This window comes from Homarus americanus, unplaced genomic scaffold (assembly GCF_018991925.1).
Source record: "Homarus americanus isolate GMGI-L3 unplaced genomic scaffold, GMGI_Hamer_2.0 scaffold28, whole genome shotgun sequence".
In the NCBI taxonomy this organism is placed as follows: domain Eukaryota; kingdom Metazoa; phylum Arthropoda; class Malacostraca; order Decapoda; family Nephropidae; genus Homarus; species Homarus americanus.
This window is the reverse complement of record NW_024742238.1, coordinates 2090135-2113428: the sequence shown is the minus strand read 5'-3', so window position 1 is coordinate 2113428 and position 23294 is coordinate 2090135. Positions and strand designations below refer to the sequence as shown.

At 39.7% G+C, this 23294-nt stretch overlaps 1 protein-coding gene across 1 annotated transcript in view; it reads left to right on the top strand.

The window, feature by feature from the left end:
- The first annotated feature begins 4587 nt into the window (after window positions 1-4587).
- Window positions 4588-23294, top strand: part of LOC121876632 — a 39348-nt gene continuing 20641 nt past the window's right edge. The window contains exons 1-3 of the mRNA XM_042381911.1: window positions 4588-5177; window positions 12217-12415; window positions 21615-21726. Coding sequence (XP_042237845.1) covers window positions 4800-5177; window positions 12217-12415; window positions 21615-21726 — 689 coding nt within the window. The 5' untranslated portion in view covers window positions 4588-4799. The remainder of the gene's footprint in view (window positions 5178-12216; window positions 12416-21614; window positions 21727-23294) is intronic.

Here is a 23294-nt window from a genome sequence, read left to right as displayed (position 1 = left end):
ATTGAGGTGTATAAACATCTCAAAGGGCACTACTCAGTCGAGTGCCCTTACCTGGAGCTGGTGGACCTCTCGCCCCACAAGAGGTCACAGCTCAAGGTTGAAGAAGCCGCAAGTCCAGAAAACTGTGAGGGGTAACGTTTTCGGAGTGAGGGTTGTAAACTCTTGGAACAATCTGCCAGAGAGTGTTGTGACGGCACCGAGTGAGGGCTCTTTCAAGACCAGACTTGACAAGCACTGGAGCAGGTTCAAATACATTCAGGAGACATTGCTCCAGTTTATGCCAACAGTGCGTAACAGAGACGGGAAAACCCAGAAATTCAAGACGTGGGTTGGGTCAAACGATGAGCAAGACAGGTGGATGTATGCAAGAGCCAGAAACCAAGCAAAGATAGAGTGTAGAAGGGCTGAAAAGGAGTTCCAGAGGCTGGTTGCAAGCGAGGTCAAGTCAAACCCAAAGGCGTTTTACCGCTATGCAAAGTCGAAATTAAAAACGCGAGTAGGAGTGTCAGACCTGAGGCTTGAAGATGGTAGTTACGCAGATTCTGACCAGGATAAAGCTGAGGCATTGAACAGCTTCTTTTCCTCGGTGTTCACAAGAGAGGATGCAATTAACCTTCCTGCGTTTGAGGACAGACGGTTCGACACAGCACTGACCCACATTGTGTTCACAGAATAGGTTATAAGACATAAACTGTCCAGGCTAAAGGTCCATAAGAGTCCCGGCCCAGACATGGTGCATCCCAGAGTGCTAAGAGAGTTGTGCAACGAGCTTGCTGAGCCCCTGAGATCCTGTTTTGTAAATGCCTGGATGAACAAAAGTTCCCCAGTGAATGGAAAGTGGCTTATGTGAGTCCTATCTTCAAGAAGGGCGATCGTCACTCCACGAACAACTATAGTCCTGTGAGCCTGACCAGCATAATATGTAAAGTACTTGAGAGTATTATCAGAGATGCCGCAATGGAACATCTACTACGAAACAACCTTGTAAAGGATTGCCAACACGGTTTTATGCTGGGGCGCTCCTGCTTAACACAATTGCTCAAGGTATTGGATATTTGAACCCATATTCTGGAACGGGATGATAATATCGACAATATTTACCTAGATTTTGCCAAGGTTTTCGACAGTGTACCTCACGAAAGGCTGAAAATCAAACTGGAAGGGTACGGAATTCGGGGAAATGTCCTAGTGTGGATAGAAGACTTTCTTCATGACCGCAAGCAGTGTGTGGTGATTAATGGCACGAAATCATCGTCCGTACCTGTCACAAGTGGGGTACCACAGGGCAGTGTGTTGGGCCCGCTGTTGTTTGTTTGTTTCATAAATGACATGCCTGACGTTGTACACTCCTCCATACAAATTTTTGCCGATGACGCCAAGTTATTTCGGGAAAAAAAGAACCAAGCGGACTGTGAAGAGCTGCAGAAGGATCTCTGTGGGCTCCAAGAATGGTCGAAGAAATGGTTGCTGAGATTCATTGTCACGAAGTGTAAGAGGATGCACCTGGGGCGTACCAACGGTAAGGAGGCGTATCATATGTCCCAACGGGATGAAGAAACTGTACTATTTGAGACTAAATGTGAGAAGGACCTTGGTGTGTATGTTGACAATGAGCTGAAGTTCTCGGGCCAATGCGAGAAGAAGGTAAATCAGGCAAATAAATTATTGGGTCTTATAAGAAGGTCGTTCAGATATCTAGACGGTCCGTCCCGCATAACGATCTTCAAGAGTGAAGTGCTTCTCCACCTGGAGTACTGTCACCCCGTCTGGTCCCCGAGATATGCTAGGGACTGTCAGCTGGTTGAAAATGTTCAAAGAAGGACCACCAGACTGGTGCCTGCATTTCGGCACCTCAGCTACCATGAGAGATTGGAGCGCCTGAACTTGCCTAGCTTATACTACAGACGGGCAAGGGGTGACCTAATTGAGGTGTATAAGCATCTCAAGGAGCACTACTCAGTCGAGTGTCCTTACTTGGAGCTGACGGACGGTCGCCCCACAAGGGGTCACAGCTCAAGATTGAAGAAGCCGCAAGTCCGGAAAACTGTGAGGGCAAACTTTTTCGGAGTGAGGGTTGTAAACTCTTGGAACAATCTACCAGAAAGTGTTGTGACGGCACCGAGTGTGAGCTCTTTCAAGGTAAGACTTGACCAACACTGGAGCGGGTTCAGGTACATTCAGGAACCGGTGCATGCCCAGTACTTGCCAACAGTGCGTAACAGAGACGTGACCGATCGCCCAAGCGGCTAACGAGCCGATCAGTGGCGAAGAGGATAAAAGAAAAAGAAAAGAAAAAAGACCGATCGACCAAGCGACTAACGAGTGGTGAAGAGGATAAAAGTAAAAAGTAAAAAAAAAAAGTGTCGTCCGCAAACTTGACAGTGTGGCTCGATATACTTTCATATATGTCGTTTATGTAGATCACAACAAGATGGGTCCAAGGAAAGAGCCTTGTTGCACCCCACTGAGAACCTTTTTCCACCTAGAATTTACTCCATACAAAATACAGTACCCAAGAAAGTGTTATTAGCATAATACTTGTTGTATCGGTTGCGCCAGTGACGCCAAGCTTTGTGTGAATGAGCTCAAAGCTGTTACAAACTTACACTACTTTTATCCTCTTCACCATTGATCGGCTCGTTAGCCGCTTGGGCGATGCGGTTTCTTCAACCTTGAGCTGAGACCCCTTGTGGAGCGAGCGTCCGCCAGCTCCAGGTAAGGGCACTCGACTGAGTAGTGCCCTTTGAGATGCTTATACACCTCATTTAGGTCACCCCTTGCCTGTCGGTAATATAAGCTAGGCAACTTACTGCGCTCCATTCTCTCAAGGTAGCTGAGGTGCCGTAGTGCAGGCACCAGTCTGGTGGCCCTCTGGATATTTTCCATCAACTGACAGTCCCAAATATATCTCGGGGACCAGACGGGATGACAGTACTCCAGATGGGGAAGCACTTCACTCTTACTTTTTACTTTTATCCTCTTCGCCACTGATCGGCTTGTTAGCCGCTTGGGCGATCGGTCACGTCTCTTTTCATTTATATTCTTCACCAAAAGATCGGCTCGCTAGCCGCCCGGGCGATCGGTCACGTCTCTGTCACGCACTGTTGGCAAATACTGGGCATGCACCGGCTCCTGAATGTACCTGAACCCGCTCCAGTGTTGGTCAAGTCTTCTCTTGAAAGAGCTCACACTCGGTGCCGTCACAACACTCTCTGGTAGATTGTTCCAAGAGTTTACAACCCTCACTCCGAAAAAGTTTGCCCTCACGGTTTTCTGGACTTGCGGCTTCTTCAATCTTGAGCTGTGACCCCTTGTGGGGCGAGCGTCCGCCAGCTCCAAGTAAGGACACTCAACTGAGTAGTGCCCCCTGAGATGCTTATACACCTCAACTAGGTCCCCCTTGCCCGTCTGTAGTATAAGCTAGGCAAGTTCAGGCGCTCCAATCTCTCAGGGTAGCTGAGGTGCCGAAGTGCAGGCACCAGTTTGGTGGCCCTCCTTTGAACATTTTCAACCAACTGACAGTCCCTAGCATATCTCGGGGACCAGATGGGGTGACAGTACTCCAGATGGGGAAGCACTTCACTCTGAAGATCGTCACGAGGGACGGACCGTCTAGATATCTGAACGACCTTCTTATAAGACCCAATAATTTATTTGCCTGATTTACCTTCTTCTCACAATGGCCCGAGAACTTCAGCTCATTGTCAACATACACACCTAGGTCCTTCTCACACACAGTCTCAACTAGTACATTTTCTTCATCCCGTTGGGACATATGGTACGCCTCCTTACCGTTGGTACGCCCCAGGTGCATCCTCTTACACTTCGTGACATTGAATCTCAGCAGCCATTCCTTCGACCATTCCTGGAGCCCACAGAGGTCCTTCTGCAGCTCTTCACAGTCCGCTTGGTTCTTAATTTCCCGAAATAACTTGCCATCATCGGCAAACATTTGTATGGAGGAGTGTACAACGTCAGGCATGTCATTTATGAAACTCTTGAAGATCATTACGAAGGACGGACCGTCTAGATATCTGAACGACCTTCTAATAAGACCTAATAATTTAGTTGCCTGATTTACCCTCTTCTCACAATGGCCCGAGAACTTCAGTTCATTGCCAACGTACACACCTACTTTTTTCTTTTATCCCCTTCACCACTGATCGACTCGCTGGCCGCCCGGGCGATCCGTCTCTGTCACGCACTGGTCATTTTCACGTTCAGTCTCAATTAATGCAGTTTCTTCGTCACTCAGGGAGATTATTCCTAGAGTTCAAACTGTCACAAAAAATACCTCACAATATAACCTAGCCTAACTTATAAATCATAAATAAAACATAAAATGTCATTTTCGGTACTTTCTTGTCGTATCTCAAAAAAAAACACATGCTATTTTTGTTTAAATGTGCGGATAAAACTGAAATAAAACAATATATTTCTATAAAAAAAACATAAAACCGAGAAGACCTAAGAACCATATGAAATGAATCATAATAAAGTCAAATATATTAAAAAGTTCCTAGGTATTTATTTGAGATGTAAGTTATTGTCCCAGACGAGGCCTTACAGCAGGTGACTGGCGTGTGAACTATAAACACTGACTCCCTCACCTAGCTGTCAGACCAGCCAATGTCAGCCTTAACTATAAAACCATATTAATACACAGTAAATGTATATGTATAATATATATGCTATCGCTTCTGTGATGATACCAAGACACGAATAGTTAATGGTGATTGGGTGAAGAGTTGTTAAGTTGAAATGACTGAAAAATAAAGGAAATTGGTGATTTTATAGAGATGGAGATGAGTGAGGTAAAGTTGAGGTCTATCATGCCAGCCAGTGGTGAGTCAGTCCTCACTCCTGTAACTGTGTCATCTGAGAATAAATCAACAGGTCAAGATATTGATACTCTTGATGATGAATTCTTGTTTATACACAATTCTGTTGTTCAAAGGTTAATAAACATGAAATGTGATGATTGTCAAGAAAAACAGTTTGATTCAAAATGCAGAAAGGTTTTTGGTTTAGTCAATTCTATATCTGTTACATGCCGACATTGTGGTAAAGGACAGCAAATAAATCCCTTTGAAAGAGGTGAAGAAGAATATCATCAAGTACACAAACTTATAACTCAGTATGTCCTGAATTCCAAAGGTGGCCAAGAGCTTTTAGGGGTAAGTTACAATTGCTTATGAGGTGTATGGAGAAATGCTTCACTTTCTGGTTATGGTGGAGGAGTTGGTTAGCACCCAAAGGTGTTTATATAATCCGTTCATATTTCCTCAATTGTTGTTTGGATGATAATAACTAATAAAAATTATACAACTTTTTCCTTTAACATTGGTAATTATTGATGACTGACCTGCTGCTGAATTTTCTTAGAAAATGATTTAAAGAACGTCGCAATTTCACTGTGTTTTATAGTGGACACTCGTAGTTTTGGTAATTGTGTTAAAAGAGTGATTATTTCTTAATTAAACCTAACCTAACCTTAGTTACTAAGAAAAACAAGTGGCAGAAGTGTTGTTAGAAGACCTCACCAACCTAACCAAAGAAACCTACCTTACCTTACCTAACTTCCTAGCCGTGGGGCTCCGCCTCCCTAGCATATTAAACAGAAAGAACTTACTATAATATAGTGTAATCTTAAATTTTTTGTGGATGTGAGAGCAGCCACTTGGATCGTGCGGCTCATAGACATACACTGGCGTTGATTGGAGTGTCAGTATGATTGGCATGTTTACATACAGGACATGACATCACCGCTGCATTACTACCAAGACAAAATAATGCACGCCTAGATGCCTAATTGGTCATTATTTAGAAAATGACACCAGGCAACTGAATATTGAAAATTGGGTATTATTTTACTTTCAGACATAGCTCGCCCGAAAGTTATAAACTACTGAAACATTTAAATCTCCCTATTCTGAGCATTTTGAGCCCCATATATACCAAGCAGAAATGGATAATAGTAACACAATTGAATTTAATTGATTTTACATAGTTTTCAGTCTTCTGTGAGGGGGTGTTATCGACGCATCACGCATGCGCAATATTGACTGACGTCATCCAGTCGTGACCAATGATGTACAATATCGTTATCATCACGCAAATTTTTTTCGGCCAGCCACATTTGATTTTTTTCAAAGGAAGCATCCTGGGTACTACAGTATTTTAATTTCATTGACCAGTCTCAAAATTGTCGCGGTGGAGGCTGGTTGTCATTTGTGCTCCTACGATTATTTTAAGTTAATTGCTGAGTTTTATGAGAAAGACTTTCGGACATGGCGCACCCGAAAGTTTTAAACTACACTGAAACATTTTGTTAGGTCAGATGACTCGTTTTCGTTTTCTCCCACACCCAAAACCCTGATTTCCCAGGCTCTTCCCCATTATTGTTGAGGGGGGGGAGGGGGAGACGAGCAATTTCGGACAAAAATGAAGGTCAGATTTGTTTAAAACACATCAAAATACAATGGAAAAACATATTGGTAAACTCATAGGGACTCGTGTCCTAAAGTAAAAATTTACCGAAAATTGATTTTTCTAGTGTAAATCATCGTGTTAAATATAAAAATGAGCTTTATTTCCGTTGGAAATGAGCAGTAGTTAAGATATTGGGGAAAAAAGAAAAAGGTCAAACAATGTAAAAACCTAAAAAAAAAAAAATAACCTACCTAACCTAACCCTTAGTGTATAAGAAACCTACCTTAAGTAAGAGATTTGGGAGGATAGGACCAATAAGAATAAACAAGAGACCAAGAATCAAGAAGAGAAGAAAAAACAAGAAAAGAAGATCCAAGAAAAGACACAAGTACCAGCTGCCCTTGTTGGCCCTGCACCAGCTGCCCCTGCAGACCAACACCTCACGTTCTACGACTTCTTCACCTTCTACTAGCAACTAGGACACAAGGAAGAACAAGACCCATAGCAGCCCGCCCATCGGAAAGCAGTAATCGAGCCAAGAAACTCACAAGAGATCAAGCCGACCTGAAGTAAGGAAGAAACAAAAGTCAAGTCAACACTACTAGACAACCTGCCGCCACCAGTCTCCCACTGCCGAGTCTGGTCGTGAAATTGCCTCCACCATTCAGGGCTCGGCCCCACTACCCCGCAAGCTGTGTTAAGCCACGGCATCTATCCTCTCCTTCTACAACTCCCTTCCTTCACCCCCTTTATCCTTCCCCTAAACCTTCTTCCACCTGTCTCTAACCATTGATTGATTGGAGGATAGAATGATGTGACTTGAATGAGGAAGTGGCCATCAGTGTCTGACTGATATCACAGTAGCATACATGGCGATCTACACAGTATTGACACTCTGAATTACATCTTGGACACTTTACAGATGAAACAAGAACACCGTGAACCCTAAAAATTACAACGGCTGCTGCTTCATTGTACAAAGTGCACCGATTAATGCAGCAGCCAGCCAATGTACCTCCATCTCACACAGACACCATCTTCCAACTGGCTGCGAACGCTGATTAGCACATGAGTATTGCATCACATCAGCACTCACACTGATTGGCACTCATGACTATGTCACATCAACACTCACACTGATTGGCCAATTATTATACTTTACTTTTTTTTTTACTTTTATTCGATAACTATAAATTTCCGATGGAAACGTAATAGATTAAATTATTTTAATTAATTTTTTCTCTATCTCCCCATGTATATGACTCAATATTCAGTTGCCTGGTGTCATTTTCTAAATATTGACTGCCTAATTATCTACCAAATGAATAATTTTCCAAAGAAATTATTTTCATATCAGAACTCATTAATGAAAATACAGTATAGTAAGAAAATAAACATCGAAACAAGTAACGTGTTGGCAGGTTAGTGATCAGTATTACCCTTAATTTTAGGGTTTTTTGTTTTGTTGTGTTTTCTCTATCGACAGTCATAAATCACCTGTGCTGGGTAGGGTATGAAAGATCATAAGACAGTCATTTCGTGTCTGTGCTTTGTACGTGAAAAAATAAATTATTTTCCATAAATATTTTGCCGATATTTACCTTTGGAGTTAAACTAATAAATTTTGAATCCTGTCTTTGTTACCGGGTAGCTTAAAAATAAATGATGGAACCTCACATTACCGTAGGGGTTTTCTTACCATAATATTGGCTTGATTGTCTTCTCTTTCATGTTTTATGCTTCACTTTCCTGATTCCTTTATATAATGTTTGTGCAAATCCCTTTATTTATTTATTTTTTTATCTTTTGTTGCATTAGATTGTTAAGCTCATTCTATGTATAAATGATGAGAATCATGTACAGTAGTTAGATTCAAATCTCATATTATAGGTTTGGATACATTTCCAAATTGTTTGGAATATAATTGGTTTCTGAGTGAACTGTATGTTCCTATACTTCTTCCATTTTGAACACTTAGCGTCCTGCCAACTAGTCCATGTTGACAGATGAACGCTTGGAGACAGTCTGCATCCTCCACAAGATGGCTAGCTTGTCTCTCTTCCTGGAAAAGAACAATAAGTATACAAACATACAGTTCACTTAGAATCCAGCTATACTCCAAAGAAATTGGAAATGTATCCAAACCTATAATATGGGATTGGAATCTAACTACAGTACATAGAAAATCTAAAATGGGTGTCTCTTTTTCTTCTCAGCACCACAAAACTCTCACTTTTAAGCTTGCCAACCATTTTAAAGTGAATTACAAAAAATTTTTTTGTCAGTACACAGCGCAATCACTAACGTTAGGATTCGAAAATACGTAATTTGACAAAATTTTGGTATGACTGAGGCAATCGTATGTCCGGGTGGTCGTAGGTCGAGTATGTTGTAAATCGAGGAGTAAGTGTATATACAGTTTATATATATACTGTATACACAGCATGCCCTTCAAATTTGCAAGGGTTAGGTTCTCAAAATGGCCTCAAATAACATTAGCTGACCGGAGGGAGGGGGGGGGGGTTACATTTTTACTTGTGTGCAAAGAAATCTATATTCCCTTTATGTGTTTGCTCTTAGGACAGTTATTTCTTTTACCTGTACAGTATTGTATATGTGTGTGTAAACACACACACACTCACACACACACACACACACACACACACACACACACACACACACACTCACTCTCTGACTATAAGAACAGTCCAGTCCCAACCATTATAAAAATTAACAACAACTCATAATCAAAAAGTGTATTTATTCACTCCCAGCCAATCTTACCTTTTTGCACTGTTACTTGAAATGCCTGAGAGTATAAACTTCTCCCCACTTCATTATTATATATCACATTTGTATCACTTATATTATTTGTCAATCAAGTGATCCATTCCCCAATTATGTAACTGTATATTTTCAGCCTTCCTGCTGCCATGCTCGTTTAATAAACCATTAATTATTATTATTATTATTAAAATGCATACAAATAAGTAGTAATGGGGAAGTCCTCTCAAATAATAAGAAACACGACAAGAAAATGTACCGGTAATGTAGAAAAAATGCGAGTCTACCCTCAAATCAACTCCGTCCTTTGTTATTAAAGTTGAGTTGGTTGAGTTGTCATACGGTGCCAGCAACGCGTAAATCAAACTTACATTATTTCTTTCGTAGCCGTCTAGCCAAGCCAACATGAAGGATGTCAGTAATTGTGGTGTAATACTGTATACTTTTTCACAGTGTGCATGTAAATGAGTAAAAATAAATGAAGAAGGTTACGTATATCTATCCAAAAATGCGAGTTGAAAAAAAATATAACACATCACAGCTTGGCCCAGTTGCCTGGTGGTTACAATGAGCTAACCTAGCTACAATGACATGATTAATCACTATTAAGCACTATTCTTTCAGTAATAACTATTAATAACAGTAAATCCAGTGAAATATGGCAGGGAGAGGAGGAGAAATACAACTGCAGACGTCAAGCTGACTGGCAGTCACTCCTTTCACCTGCTCCCGTTGCCAGGTGAAGCCAGGCATACGTATGGGAGAAATACACGACCCTCTTTTCTCTCTTCACTTATTTGAGCGCTTTCCCACAGCTAGATGAAGATGGTTGAGGGTGTTTGGGAGCCATCACAAGCACGAGCAGCACAGTTGTTAAGAGAGCAAAGTAACACACAAGCGAGACGGAAAAGTGTTTATCCCGGACTGAGGCGCAAATCGCGTGGGCCAGCCTCCCAAGACAAGAGAGACACCTTGCGGGACATCATGAAACTCGCGTGCTCTCCGTACTGGCCGCGAAATTGACGGCAACTTTAAAACTACCCGCAGACATTCTTGGGTATATCCAGGGTGTCATCCACGAATAATAGAGGACCGCGAAATAAAAATCTGCGAATTATCCGGGCATGTTGTACAATAGCTTAAGTTCGCTATAGAAAACACCTTGGTGAATACAGGAGGTCCTGGGGTTATGTATGTCAGACTTATAAACATCTGTTGATACAAATGAGGTCCCTTAAAGTAAAACTTTAAATTTACAGTATTTTATTTACATGATGATATTTTTTTTTTTTTTTACTTCAATAATTTCATTTGCTGTATTTTGAATGTATATAAGGACTTAGGCTATGATATAGTGGGATTTTAAACATTTTTCTGTAGGAAAGGAACTCGTATGTAACCCAAGGACTGCCTGTACTGTATTTGAATAAAGCCCATTTGTATTTTATGATAATTTTGTATTTTTCTGATGTAAAACTGTTTTGTTCATTTTAACCTTAATTTCTTGGGCAAATGCCTCAGTAGAAAAACTAACCGGAAAATGGCGGTTTCAAAAATACAAACCTAACTAAGCCTAACCTAATTAGACCTAACTAAACCAAACCTAATCAGACCAAACCAAACCTAATTAGACTTAACCAAACCTAATCAAACCTAACTATTGTAGACCTAACCAGGTTACAGTGTAGATGAGTAGTGCACCTTCACTTCCTACTGTAGGACACTTTACCATCGACTGTAAAAATTTCTTACTTCACGAAATTGATGAAATATAAACGATTAATACTTTTTGCAAGATATAAATTTTACAATTTCTTTTTGCTTCAATTAACGGATGTGGTGCCGTAAACCGGTCATCTGACGTTTTATTGTTTTCATCTCGGTGATCGATTGCATGCACAATGGACCTTAATAATACTTTTAAATTTGTTTCTGTTTGATTACTCAGTATTTTATGTTAGGTTAAGTTTGGTTTGGTAGGATAGTTTGGCTCATTTTATGAATCATAAATTATAGAATCTGGTACCTCATGAGTGTTAGCAGTTGTCAGGAGTTGCCAAAAGGGTTCATCAATATTTTATGGTTCATAAAATGAACCTAACTTACTCAGACCTAACCTAAAATGGCTACTACAGTACTGTTATATTGTAGCTAGTTTAATATTCTGAATAAAAGTATGAAAATGCAACGATTCCGAGATAAACAACGAATGTACCAGACATGGCAGGTGGATTTTGGAGTCCTCTGTGCAGATGAAATGCATAAAAAAATGTAAATATGTTATTAAATGAAGTAAGAAATTGTTTACATTTTATGGTGAAATCTCCTACAGTATGGTAGATAGCTACAGTAGTTTAGGTGTGCAAGTCATGTAACCTAACCTAATCAAACTTAACTTAACCATAAATATCTTAACAATTTTAACTGTCTATCTCTTGCCTGTAGGCACAGGGTCTATTGCATTGCCCACAGGTTGCAGTTTTTCTAAGAATGCCGTGCTTCACAAAAATATCTATTGCATATACAGTAATGCATTAATTTATTAATGTCTGGAAAAGATTAATTACAATTTTCACACACATCCTCGCTTCAGGAAAGGGAAGGCACAGTTAAAACAGACAAAAAAGATGCTGGAAGTCTTCTCTAAGCTGAATAAAATCATCTGGCAGTAGCCAAAACAACGTCTTAAAGTATTGAGAGCATTGAACAGGTTAATTGAGATATTACTTCTTTTGTATTCAGTTTGGTTAGTTTTGGTTGCATTGGGTTTTTTAAAATCAGCTCCCAGGAATGCATCCTTCGTTTATAAGTGTCAATGGGAAAATCTCTTTAAATTTCTTTTTCCCACATCTTCAGAATGTATCCTTTTTGTAGCTATAGAGAGGACTGCCTGTATTGTACTACACTTCATTATGGACAGTACAGTACAGTATAGTGCTGTATATGTACATGCATTTTATGATACTTTTGCACATAACTCTTATTGAAATATTATTGCAGGAACTTTTAAAAATAAAAATGGAAAAAGAAGTTGTGGCAGATACAGAAATGGACGAGGAAGAGCACCCTGCTGTAGAAGTAAACATCAAAGAAGAAACAGAAGATTTTGATTTGGCAAATGGACTGGAATTATCTGAAACTGTAAATGCACTTGTCGGAATGTTGACCAGCGAAGACAAAGACAACAAAGATGACAATGGTAAGTTTTCAGTAAAGCTGATAACATGCTACAGTCTTCAGCAGAAAAAAGTTCCAAATATTGTTTAGTTTTATAGTAAAGGTAGAAGATAAAGAATTGTCAGGGCTAGTCATAGAGATTGAATGACATAATATTTGTTAAGTGGCAACATACAGTACTGGGCTATAATGGGATACTGCCATTATACAAGGTACTACAGTGCTTTTCTCACTTGGGTTTTCTACCATCTGATGCCAATAGTTTTAATAAAGATGTTAAATTGTAATCTACAAAATATCATTTGCTGCAAGTCGGCCTCTAACTTTGCTTCTGAATTACCAGATGATTAGATGTGCCTGCACAGTAGCTATCTGTGTTTATAAAAGTATAAAAACTTTATACATTTTCTGTGAACACACTGTGTATTTAATCTGTACCTGTGTCATCTCTACTATACTGTATACTGTACTGTCACTGCTGTTAGTAGTAGATTCATGTGGTACTTACTATAGAATTTCCACGCTAACCTGGCCCGTAAGCCACGCCCCTCTTCTGTAGCTTCAAATAATCCCCCTGTAGCTGATTGGTTCCCCTGAGCTTTTTGCCTCCCCCTGGACTGCGCATGTATAAGCGTGTATTTACTGTACATCAACCTTTTATGATAAATATTAAATTTTTTATATCATGCTCTCTGAAGTGCTAATGCCTTGAAATTATTTGCATTTTGATAGTCCAGAAATTTAACATTATTTTAGAATCAGTGGTTCCCAACCTTTTTTGGCTGCGACCCTAAATTTCCCAACAATACTGTGTCGTGACCCTCAGGCATATAATATATTATATACAGTATAATCTCGGTTTACTCGGATTTTTTATACGAGGTTGGTCATTTACGCGGCACCTGTCCAGACGCGCCAATTATTAGTTATGCTGTACATTCCTGAATTTACGCGGGAAGCGGCGCGGACAAGTTGCGCGCTAGGTCGCTCTTACGTCACCGCTGACGTCAGATGACGTTTCGGACTGTGATTGGGCCACGTATCCTTACCACCCACGCACCCCCTCCGCCGCGAGCTGTGATTGGTCTATTTAACTTTGCTTGCCCTGCCACCAGGGGCGATAAGTTGATGACCTTGACTGCGTCAGTCCCATTGTCTCCCGTCTCCGCGTATACTCCCTCGTGCCCGCCACCCACCACAGCCAGCCCAAGTCAGTGATAGTGATAGTGAGGATATAGACTTTGAGGGGTTTGACAAGGAGGCCCCGCTAGCCTCTGTGTTGGATAGTGATACAATTGATACAAGTGATACAGGTGAGGGCCATTAATCTGCCCTCTGCCTCGGAACCAACCCCCCATCCCCGTGTGCCCAGCCATCTCTTCTACTAATGTAAGTGTTAAAAAACCTAATATTATTGATATTTCTCTTAAATATCAATTGTGTGTGCATACCATCATAAAATTAAGATGTTATTTTTACTGCAATGTACGTATTGTGTCGGAAAAAGGGTAGTCTGGCGGTCGGCCCAGTCTCTATGTATTTCAATTAATCCCATATGTTCTGTTATTTCGTTTACGCGTTTCGAGTTATACGCGGACCTCCATGGGTTTAATTGACCGGTAAAACGAGACTATACTGTAGCTTGAATGTTAAGCAAAAATTTGTTTATGACTTTATGATAGGTACTATATTTTTTAAATTGTCTGAGGGCCCCTCGCAACCCTACTGAGGACACCACACGACCCTGATTTGTGTCGCGACCTGAGGTCTGCTTACCAATTGTGAACACATTTAGTTTGAATATATGGACAGCTACAAAAACATTTTCTATGAACCAATCAGCTTACAGGCCAGGTTAGCTTGGAAGTAGTATGGTTATGGCTCTTGGCATATAGGTTAGATTTTGTCAGAAGGTTTGAGGAATATTGGGAAACACCCCTCCTGCTCCCCCTCTCCCTCAAAGTTGGAAGAACTGTATGTACAGTTGGCTCCACTCCTGACTTTACCACTTAGCATTGCCAGTCGTCTCTTTCCCTGACATCTGAACCCCCAAACTCAGAAGTGTGAATTTGAAGCATTTGCTAGTGAGCAGGAGAGAGAGAGAGCAGAGGATAGTTGTGTTTCCAGAGTTGTAAAAAATTCTAGACTTTGTTGCTTAAATAAAAGTATTGTTACATTGGCAAAATGTTACTCAAGTAGAAGTAAAAGTATCCAAATTTCAAAGTACTCAAATAGTAGTAAAAAGGTATCTTATTCTTAAAGTACTCAAGTACTGAAAGTAAAAAGTAACAACAAAATTATTATTTGTATCAAATATTAAAATAAATCCACAGTAAATTATATATAAAAAAATAGTTAAATAAAGATCAAAATAAAAGACACAACATTACACATGTTTATTTGCAAATCTTTCTATTAGGATTAATCAATAACTGATTCTAAAAATTATGGCTGTCCAATCCAGATCTCTTAGGCCTAAATATAAGCCCAGCATGACCTACCGAAAGAGAGCACCTTCAGCCACTCTTCTTACAATCCATTGCAGGGATGGTGAACGGGCTTAACATATATCCATCCAACACAATGATCACTTTGTTTCTTATTCATACTAGTACAGGTATTGCCGATGTGAACTAAAGGTCCGCAGACATAATGTTGTCTCTGCTCACATTAGGTTAGGGTACAGACCTATCTGGCAAGTATCTGAGGTGGGGGATGACCCACACTTCTCTTCCTGTAAACTCTGTAATTGTCCCAACACTAACACCCTTCAACATTATTGCCTTGACTGTCCCACTGTCAGGGACTTCCTACCACAGGATGAGTCACTAACCACCATGTCACCACCTACTTACGGTAATATCTCTGTTAGCCGGAATCCCTCAAACCCGGAACTCTCCAATAGCCGGAATTGAAATTTTCTCTGAAAATTGCTCCCAAAGCCGGAATTTTCCAGAAAGTTCCGGCTTTGGGAACGATTTTCTGGAAAATTCATAGAAAATTTTCCTGCTACCTGGAAAATTCCGGGGATGGGGGAGTTTTTTCTGGGTTCGAGAGATGAAAATGAGGCACATTTTCCAGAAATTTAGATAAAAAATTTCTGGTACAGTCAGTTCTGCTATAACACGATAGTTGTGTTCTTGTAAAACCTCGCGTTGTAGAAATTCGCGCAATGGAAATAACAGGGCTTATGGAGAAAATAGGGTTAGGTGCAGATTGCTCGAAATTGAAAAAAATTTAGTAGTTAGCCTAACACAAAGGATAGCACAGTCTAAATAAATGTTACATTCATATCTAATAATGAAATCATACAGTAAATGTAACACTTTACCTTGAAAAAATATGAATGTAACTTGGTGGGGGGAGAAGGGTGATTTTGAGGTTGATAACATCAAGCTTCTCTTCAAGTGTTATAGCCTTTCTTTTACGATCACCACCGGGAATGCGATCACCAGAACGCTTCTTGGAGATATTCTTCTTTTCCATATTCACAGTTAATACCACAAAATTGGAGAAATAGCAAGCAAAAATCACTGAGGACGCTTCAGAACAACCCACGTGTTTAAACTGATCGCGGGATGTAAACAGAGAGCGCGGGTGTAAAACGCTAATTAGTCCGCACTGCGAAACATTATTTTTATTAATTTTTTTCATACAGTATTTATGGGAACAGCTAAATTTGCAAAAAAAAGGATGAAATTTATAGAGTCCCTATCAAATAACATTTCACAAACAAAACACATGAATCAATTGAACCTGTGATGTCAAACATGAACTGTAAACACTGCATAACCCCACGCCAAGCGACAGTACAGTACACTTAAAACGTTCGAGTGGAATCGCATTACAGCCAACACGCGTTTGCGTTTTGTAAATATTGTTCTTCTATTCATCAATCGCATTATAGCCAATTCGCGTTGACAAAACACGTGTTATAGCAGAACTGACTGTACCAGGAAAATTCCGGGGATGGGTGATATTTTTTCGGGTTTGAGAGATGATGTACTAATGGTCATTTTCTGGAACTTCCAAGAACATTTTTCTGTTACTCAGAAAATTCTGAGGATGAGGGATTTTTTCTTGGCTTTGAAAGAGTCGTCTCGTTACCCGGAAATCTCTCATTCCTGGAAGTGCTCTGCACCAATTGTTCCAGCTAACGGAGATATCACTGTATTGGTAATAAGTTCGATTTAATTCTGGTATGCTACCCATGCTTTGGTGGGTGCTTACTCCTATTTAAATCATATCAATATTGTCCCCATATCACAATTCATAGAGTGCCTGGCGAGACACGATTACCAATGTATTACTGTCTGACCGCATGGTCTTGTGACCAGATTTGGAGCCCCCTGGGGTGTAATGAATTAATTAAATATTGAATAATAAGCCCAGCTTGACTAAATAGATGCTCACAAGCACCAGATGCAGGTTGTGGGGTGTTAAGCTTGAGAGATAAGTCACATAATGTCGGGAAAGACCTCAGTAGCTCCATTCCATCCCCTGGGCATGCCAAGTAGCTATCAAGCTCTTTCAGTTGAGGAGTTTGTGGATGATTGTTGCCTCCATAGTGACTGAGTCTGACGAAGACTCCCTGTGAACTGTCCCTTCTAATTGATGAGTGGCTGAATTTTTTGCACCACGTAACATCTAGCGGGTGCTGGCGAGGGGTACTTAGTGGTACTTAGTTATTTATTTAAGCAGAATTTTAAATACACTCAGTTTCACACATATTTATATAGATACCTGCTTTATATCTAAGATGGAATAATGTAAAGCATTTTAGATTCTGAACCTCATTTAAATTAATCTTAGGTACAGGTATATGCAAAGAGAAGAGAGGAGATTGATGGGGGAGGGGGAATAAGAGGGTAGGCTAGGTGAGGTGGGTGGTCAAGGTTCTAATGGACACAAGAAGATCAAAGGGAAAGTCCGCTGTCCTGGCCACTGCCTTAACCTCACCTCACGAGACCTCTAGGTATGTGACCACTTGGTATCTCCCCACACCTTACCCTTCGTGGCTCCCCCCACACAACTCTTTTATTGTGGTTAATTATTAATTAATTAATTAATAAAAATATTATTAATTTGTCACAGACATTAAAACTCTTTGTTTGTTTGTTTGGTCCATGTAACGAGTAACTTTTTTTTTTTCAATTTTATTGGAGTAAAATTATTAGAAAACCATACTAAAGTAAAAGTAAAATTTTTTTTTTTGTATTTTTAAAAAGAAGAAACCCAAAAATGATACTCGAGTACATTACTCAAGCAAAATTATTTCATTACTTTACAACTGTGTGTGATTCTGTGGGGAGGAGACTAGGTTCTAGTAGAGGGATGAGGATGGAGAATGTATATCATTAGGAACAGATTACAATACAGGATAACATTTTGACAATACAGTACTGACGAGGTTTCCTCTGATGAAGTAATTGTCTAGCACTAATCAGTTGAAAATACTGAAGTTACGATAGTATGAGAGGCGGATGGATTCATGTTCTAAGTAAGGTGTTCCTTTGCAAAAGTTGGCATTATGGATATGTTTGGATATATATCTTGTAGAAGCAGTGAAATTTTGTTTTATCCAATTGACTATGAGATGGAACTTCCCCAGAATAAAATAGATAAAAAGACATTGTACTGAAGAGATTAATTAGCAATCAAAGTAATCAGGAAGTGAGCAATACATATTTTTGTCTGCTTGATGTCATGAGCATATGAGGTAAAATTTTATTTTTTTGATAATAATCCTTTATCTGGTTACTATGTGGCATAGATAGACTAACGCCAGAATGGTATTCGGACGTTTGGGCCACGAGCTGTATGTAGGGTGAACGTTTGGGCCACAAGCTGTATGTAGGGTGAACATTTGGGCCACGAGCTGTATGTAGGGGTGGTTTGTTTGAGCACAGGCTGTATGTAGGAGTGGACGTTTTGGGCCTCGGAACTGTATGTAGGGTGAACGTTTGGGCCTAAACCACGAGCTGTATGTAGGGTGAACGTTTGGGCCACGAGCTGTATGTAGGGTGAACGGGGTGGACGTTTGGGCCACGAGCTGTATGTAGGGTGAACGTTTGGGCCACGAGCTGTATGTAGGGTGAACGTTTGGGCCACGAGCTGTATGTAGGGTGAACGTTTGGGCCATGGACCAAAAATTTCTTGACTGTAAATTATAATCCCTTCAATACCCCCAAGAACCTTCCGGTCAAGAGCCTGCAGGTTAGGTTAGGTATTATATTGTTATTTTGACCCATGAATCAAATGTTTGGGGGTTGTGGTTCATAGCCAGAACGTCCAGGGGTCGTGGCCCATGGCCCAAACATCCTACATTATGCTTCTTCTTTCTGCCATAATATACATACAGTTGAGTAGTAGCATAAGGTGCAACAATTAAAACACCCAAAATGTGTGGAAAATGACATTTATTCTAACTAACACCTAATAGTGTGAAGTAGCTAAGACTAATAACTGCCTCACCCTGGTGCTCGAAATACTGAGCATCACTTGTACAGTGGTATCCCCGGTAGCCGGAACAATTGGTGCAGAGCATTTCCGGGAATGAGAGATTTCCGGGTAATGAGACGACTCTCTCAAAGCCGTAAAAAAAATCCCTCATTCCCGGAATTTTCCGGGTAACGTAAAATGTTCTCGGAAGTTCCAGAAATTGTCCATTACGTCATCTCTCGAACCTGGAAAAATATCCCTCATCCTCGGAATTTTCCGGGTAACGGAAAATTTGTCTTGGAATTTCCAGAAAATGCGCCTGATTTTCATCTCTCAAACCTGGAAAAAATTCCCCCATCCCCGGAACTTTTCGGGTATCTTGAAAATTTTCTCAGAATTTTCTGGGAAGTGTGCCCTTCGGAAAACGTTCCTAAAGTCGGAATTTTCTGTAAAATTCCGGCTTTGGGAACAATTTTTTGAGAAAATTTCTCTTCCAGCTATCGGAAAGTTCCGGGTTTGAGGGATTCCGGCTAACAGAGATATTACTGTATTTGTATTATTTTTATAATTGCGCTTGGGCGGACTCATTTTAGCTTAAATAAAAATCATAATTGCCTCGTGGAAATGAGAGAGCACAACATTATTCTACTGTGTAAATTGTCTGCAATGGTTTGAGTAACAGAAACCTAGAGTAGGGGGAGTGGGGGGTTGAGGGTTCCACCACCAACAATGTCCAGGGCTGCTGTCACATTGAGTGCACTACCAAGAAATTTAATTATTTAACACCTTTAAGTAACAGTAATATCACTTTGTATCATAAATTGCATACAGTATTTCATAATAATAATGTCTTTTGTTTTTTTACCTTTTACTGTTTGGCACAACTGAACTATGTGGTGCCCACTACTATGTGGTGCCCACTACTATGTGGTGCCCACTTCCTGGTTGTTCTGATTGCTAATTAATCCCTTCAGTACAATGTATCTTTATCTATTTCATTCTGGATACCTGCACACGACTTTATTCAGCCGGGGAAGTTCCATCTCATAGTCAGGGATTAGACAAAACTTTACTGCTTCTACAAGATACAGATTCAAACATATCCATATTCCATTTGCTCCTAAATGTTCCTTTTTACAAAGGAACACCTTACTTAGAACATGAACTCATCCTATTGTAACTTAAGTACAGGTTGACAATCCCTTATCCGAAATCCTTGGGGCCAGAGGCATTTTGGATTTCGGAATTTTTCGGTTGTCAGAATGGTTAGGTTTTTTTTTTTTTTTTTTTTTTTATAAGCCCACCTGAGCATAGATCAACATCACCCCTGGGGTGGGGGGCAAAAATATTATAATAATAATGATAATAATACTGTAATAATAATTCATAGGTCTAGGTCGCATTTCTCACTTTTGATCTTTTTTTCATTCTTGTATTTCTTTATTATTATTATTATTTTATTACAGTATTATTGTTATTATTATTATTATTAATTTTATTATTGTATTTTATTATTACTATTATTATTATTGTTATCATTATTATTTTATTTTGGTGTACCCCGTACAGTATTTTAATTACAAATTTTATTTACTATGAATAATTATTATTATTATAATTATTATTACTATTACATTTTCGCCCACCAGGCCCTGATGTGAGTCAGTGATTTATGCCTGGGTGGGCTAATCCCTGTTTTAAAAAGAAAAAAAGCCCCATAAAAAACTTTCGGTTTTTAGAGCTTTTCGGCTTTCGGAATTTCGGAAAAGGGTTGTCAACCTGTACTTTCATCTGGCTAGCGTTAGATGATTACACTCGGCTGAGGAGACCCGTCGGTATTGTCAAAGAATTAATCTGCATTGTAATCTTCCCAACTGAGATACTGTACACTTTCCCTTCTCACCCCTGGTACCTTGTCTCCCCCCACAAAAAGACACACCCCTCCCGTCTCCCTCCTACTCACTAGGTGAATGCTTCAAATTCAGAGTTCAGTGTTTGGGGATCAGATCTGAAGGAGAGAGAGGATTGGCAATGCTAAGTGGTAAAGTCTGGAGTGGAGCCAATTGTACATTGCCTGTATAGGACAGGATTGTACTATACAGTAATAAAGGTAAGAACAAAATTTATCCCACCCCCCTATAAAAACAGCTCTTGGAGAATAATTTGTTCTAAGATGGGCTGTGATTTATGTTTAGCATTATATAATGTGATAGCTTGAAGTTCTCGTGGTTCTGAGAGATGGTCAGTTTTAAGTTATAGAAACAAGAGCTGTTATAAAGTTAGTGTTTCCCAGTTTATAGTAGAAGTGAGAATTTGAGTGCAAGATGATATTTAGGTGGTGTACAGGGTCGCTAGTCATATCTAACATAACAGTAAATGACAGAGTGATGTCATATACGTACACATTTATATTAACCATTTTTGGTAAGTGACAAGTCATGGGTATGTGAAGTAAAGACAAAGGGGGAAAGAGGAAAGCATTGGAACAGTATTGGCGAAGAAGTTAGAGTGTGATCATGTTGTCTTGTTGTGATTATATTCCACATAATTTGTGTTGCGATGTTACTCTGTGTATTTATTATTTTTCCTCCACTCTCTTGTGCCTGGGATAGATCAGTGGAAGCAGCCTTCAAGAAAAGGATTAGGTTAATATAAAGGCACAAGAAAATTTAAGAAAGTACAAGTTTCAACACTCAATACATACATTTTCTACATTCTCAGCTTACATACAAAGTAAAATTTGCACAAATATGATTTTTATACTTTTCCCTCAATTCCAGATTCAGGCCATTCTGACCAACACATTACAATAAACCAGACATCCACAGCAGCACTTAGTAATCGAGACCAGCACCTTCCAGAACTCTTTGGGGAGAGATTCCCAGAAACTAGGTACAATACCTGTATATTTTTCTTCTTTGCTGCTGTTTTGATCATAACTTGCATTTTCATTTTGTTTGCAAATCTTAGGTTGCGATGCTTCAAGGGTAAGAACTTTTTATGAAAATAGCTGATATGGTCTGTGGAAACTTGATGAGGTTCTTCATATACGCACCATATGATATCACCAATATTTTTAGAATACTGTACAGGTATTCCCCGATTTACGATATTCGGTTCTACAATATTTCGCTTAAATGATGGTGATGTACTAAGGCCACCCCTATTTACATTTAAAAAAAAATCACATGAATGATAGTCATTGTCCAGCCAAAATCACTGACAAGCTGAATATGGAATGCATCTCTCGCTGCACTTGTCAGCTGCGGTCTACCCACACGTGGCCACCCGATGCACTACAATCTCAAACTTTGTTCCATGCTGATTGCACATGCCCGTAATCGTGTAGTTCAACAATTATCGGTCAGTACAGTATCGGTGTTTTTACTTATCATTGGTGTTTTTTTTATTTTACCTTAAAGTGAGGGGATATCACTAGCGTTCATATTGTACTTTGTTTTGGTGACTGTAAAGGGACTTTTGCTATGTTTTTTGTAACTGTAAAGTGCTTTGCCTCTGTTATTGTCAACGTGATGTAAGCAGTGCTGGCCGCTATCTTTGTTCTTATGTTATCGTTTGCTCTGATTTTGTGACAAGTGCTTTTGCTCTGGTTTGTGACTGTGAAGTGAGCAGTGTAACTTTGAATATGTGTGGGAAGGCCAAGGCACCCAGGGAAACTGTGTAAATGGAGGTAAAGCTTGACATTGTGGAGCTGTGTGGGAGTCAGAGTGACATCTCCTTCAAGCATCCCCTTAGCCTTGAAGGGAACATGTGATGACAACCAGGCTTGTTCTTAATAATGTGATGAGTGTTGTTTAATTGTTTTTTATGTCTATTATTATTGTAGGAATTATATTTTTGGTGATACCTGTGGATGTGAGTGTTGAACTGGCTGGGACCGTATCCCTTGAACCCCATGTAATAAGGATCCTAATTTGTGATATTTCAACTTGCGATGAGTTTTTCAGGAACGTAACCCCATCGTAAATAGGGGGATACCTGTATTATGATTCAGTTAACCTCATAGTTAAGTTCTGTTTCTGGGGGTTTATATTGCTGCATACCATCTGTTAGAAATAAGACGTTGTCAAGTCTAACTTTGGTTTCCAGTTTCTACATTGTGTTTACTGAAATATATACAATAGTTATACTTTAAATGGAAAGTCATATAATTTATGACTATTTCCTTAGAATAACAAGTCACTCATTTCATGATGTAATGTCACCTGTAACTTGTTAGAATACTCATTATTTATTTAGTATTAAGAAACATATCTTATTTATGATTATTTTGAAGCATTATTTGTTTTCAGAAAGGTTATGACATACTACACCATAATGTTTAATGTGTGTGGATAGTATGGGATATCAGACATGACCTGTGAGAGTATCATTTACTCTGAAGTATTGTACTAAACCAGTGGTTCCCAAACTGGGGGGCGTGAGGTGGGTACAGGGGA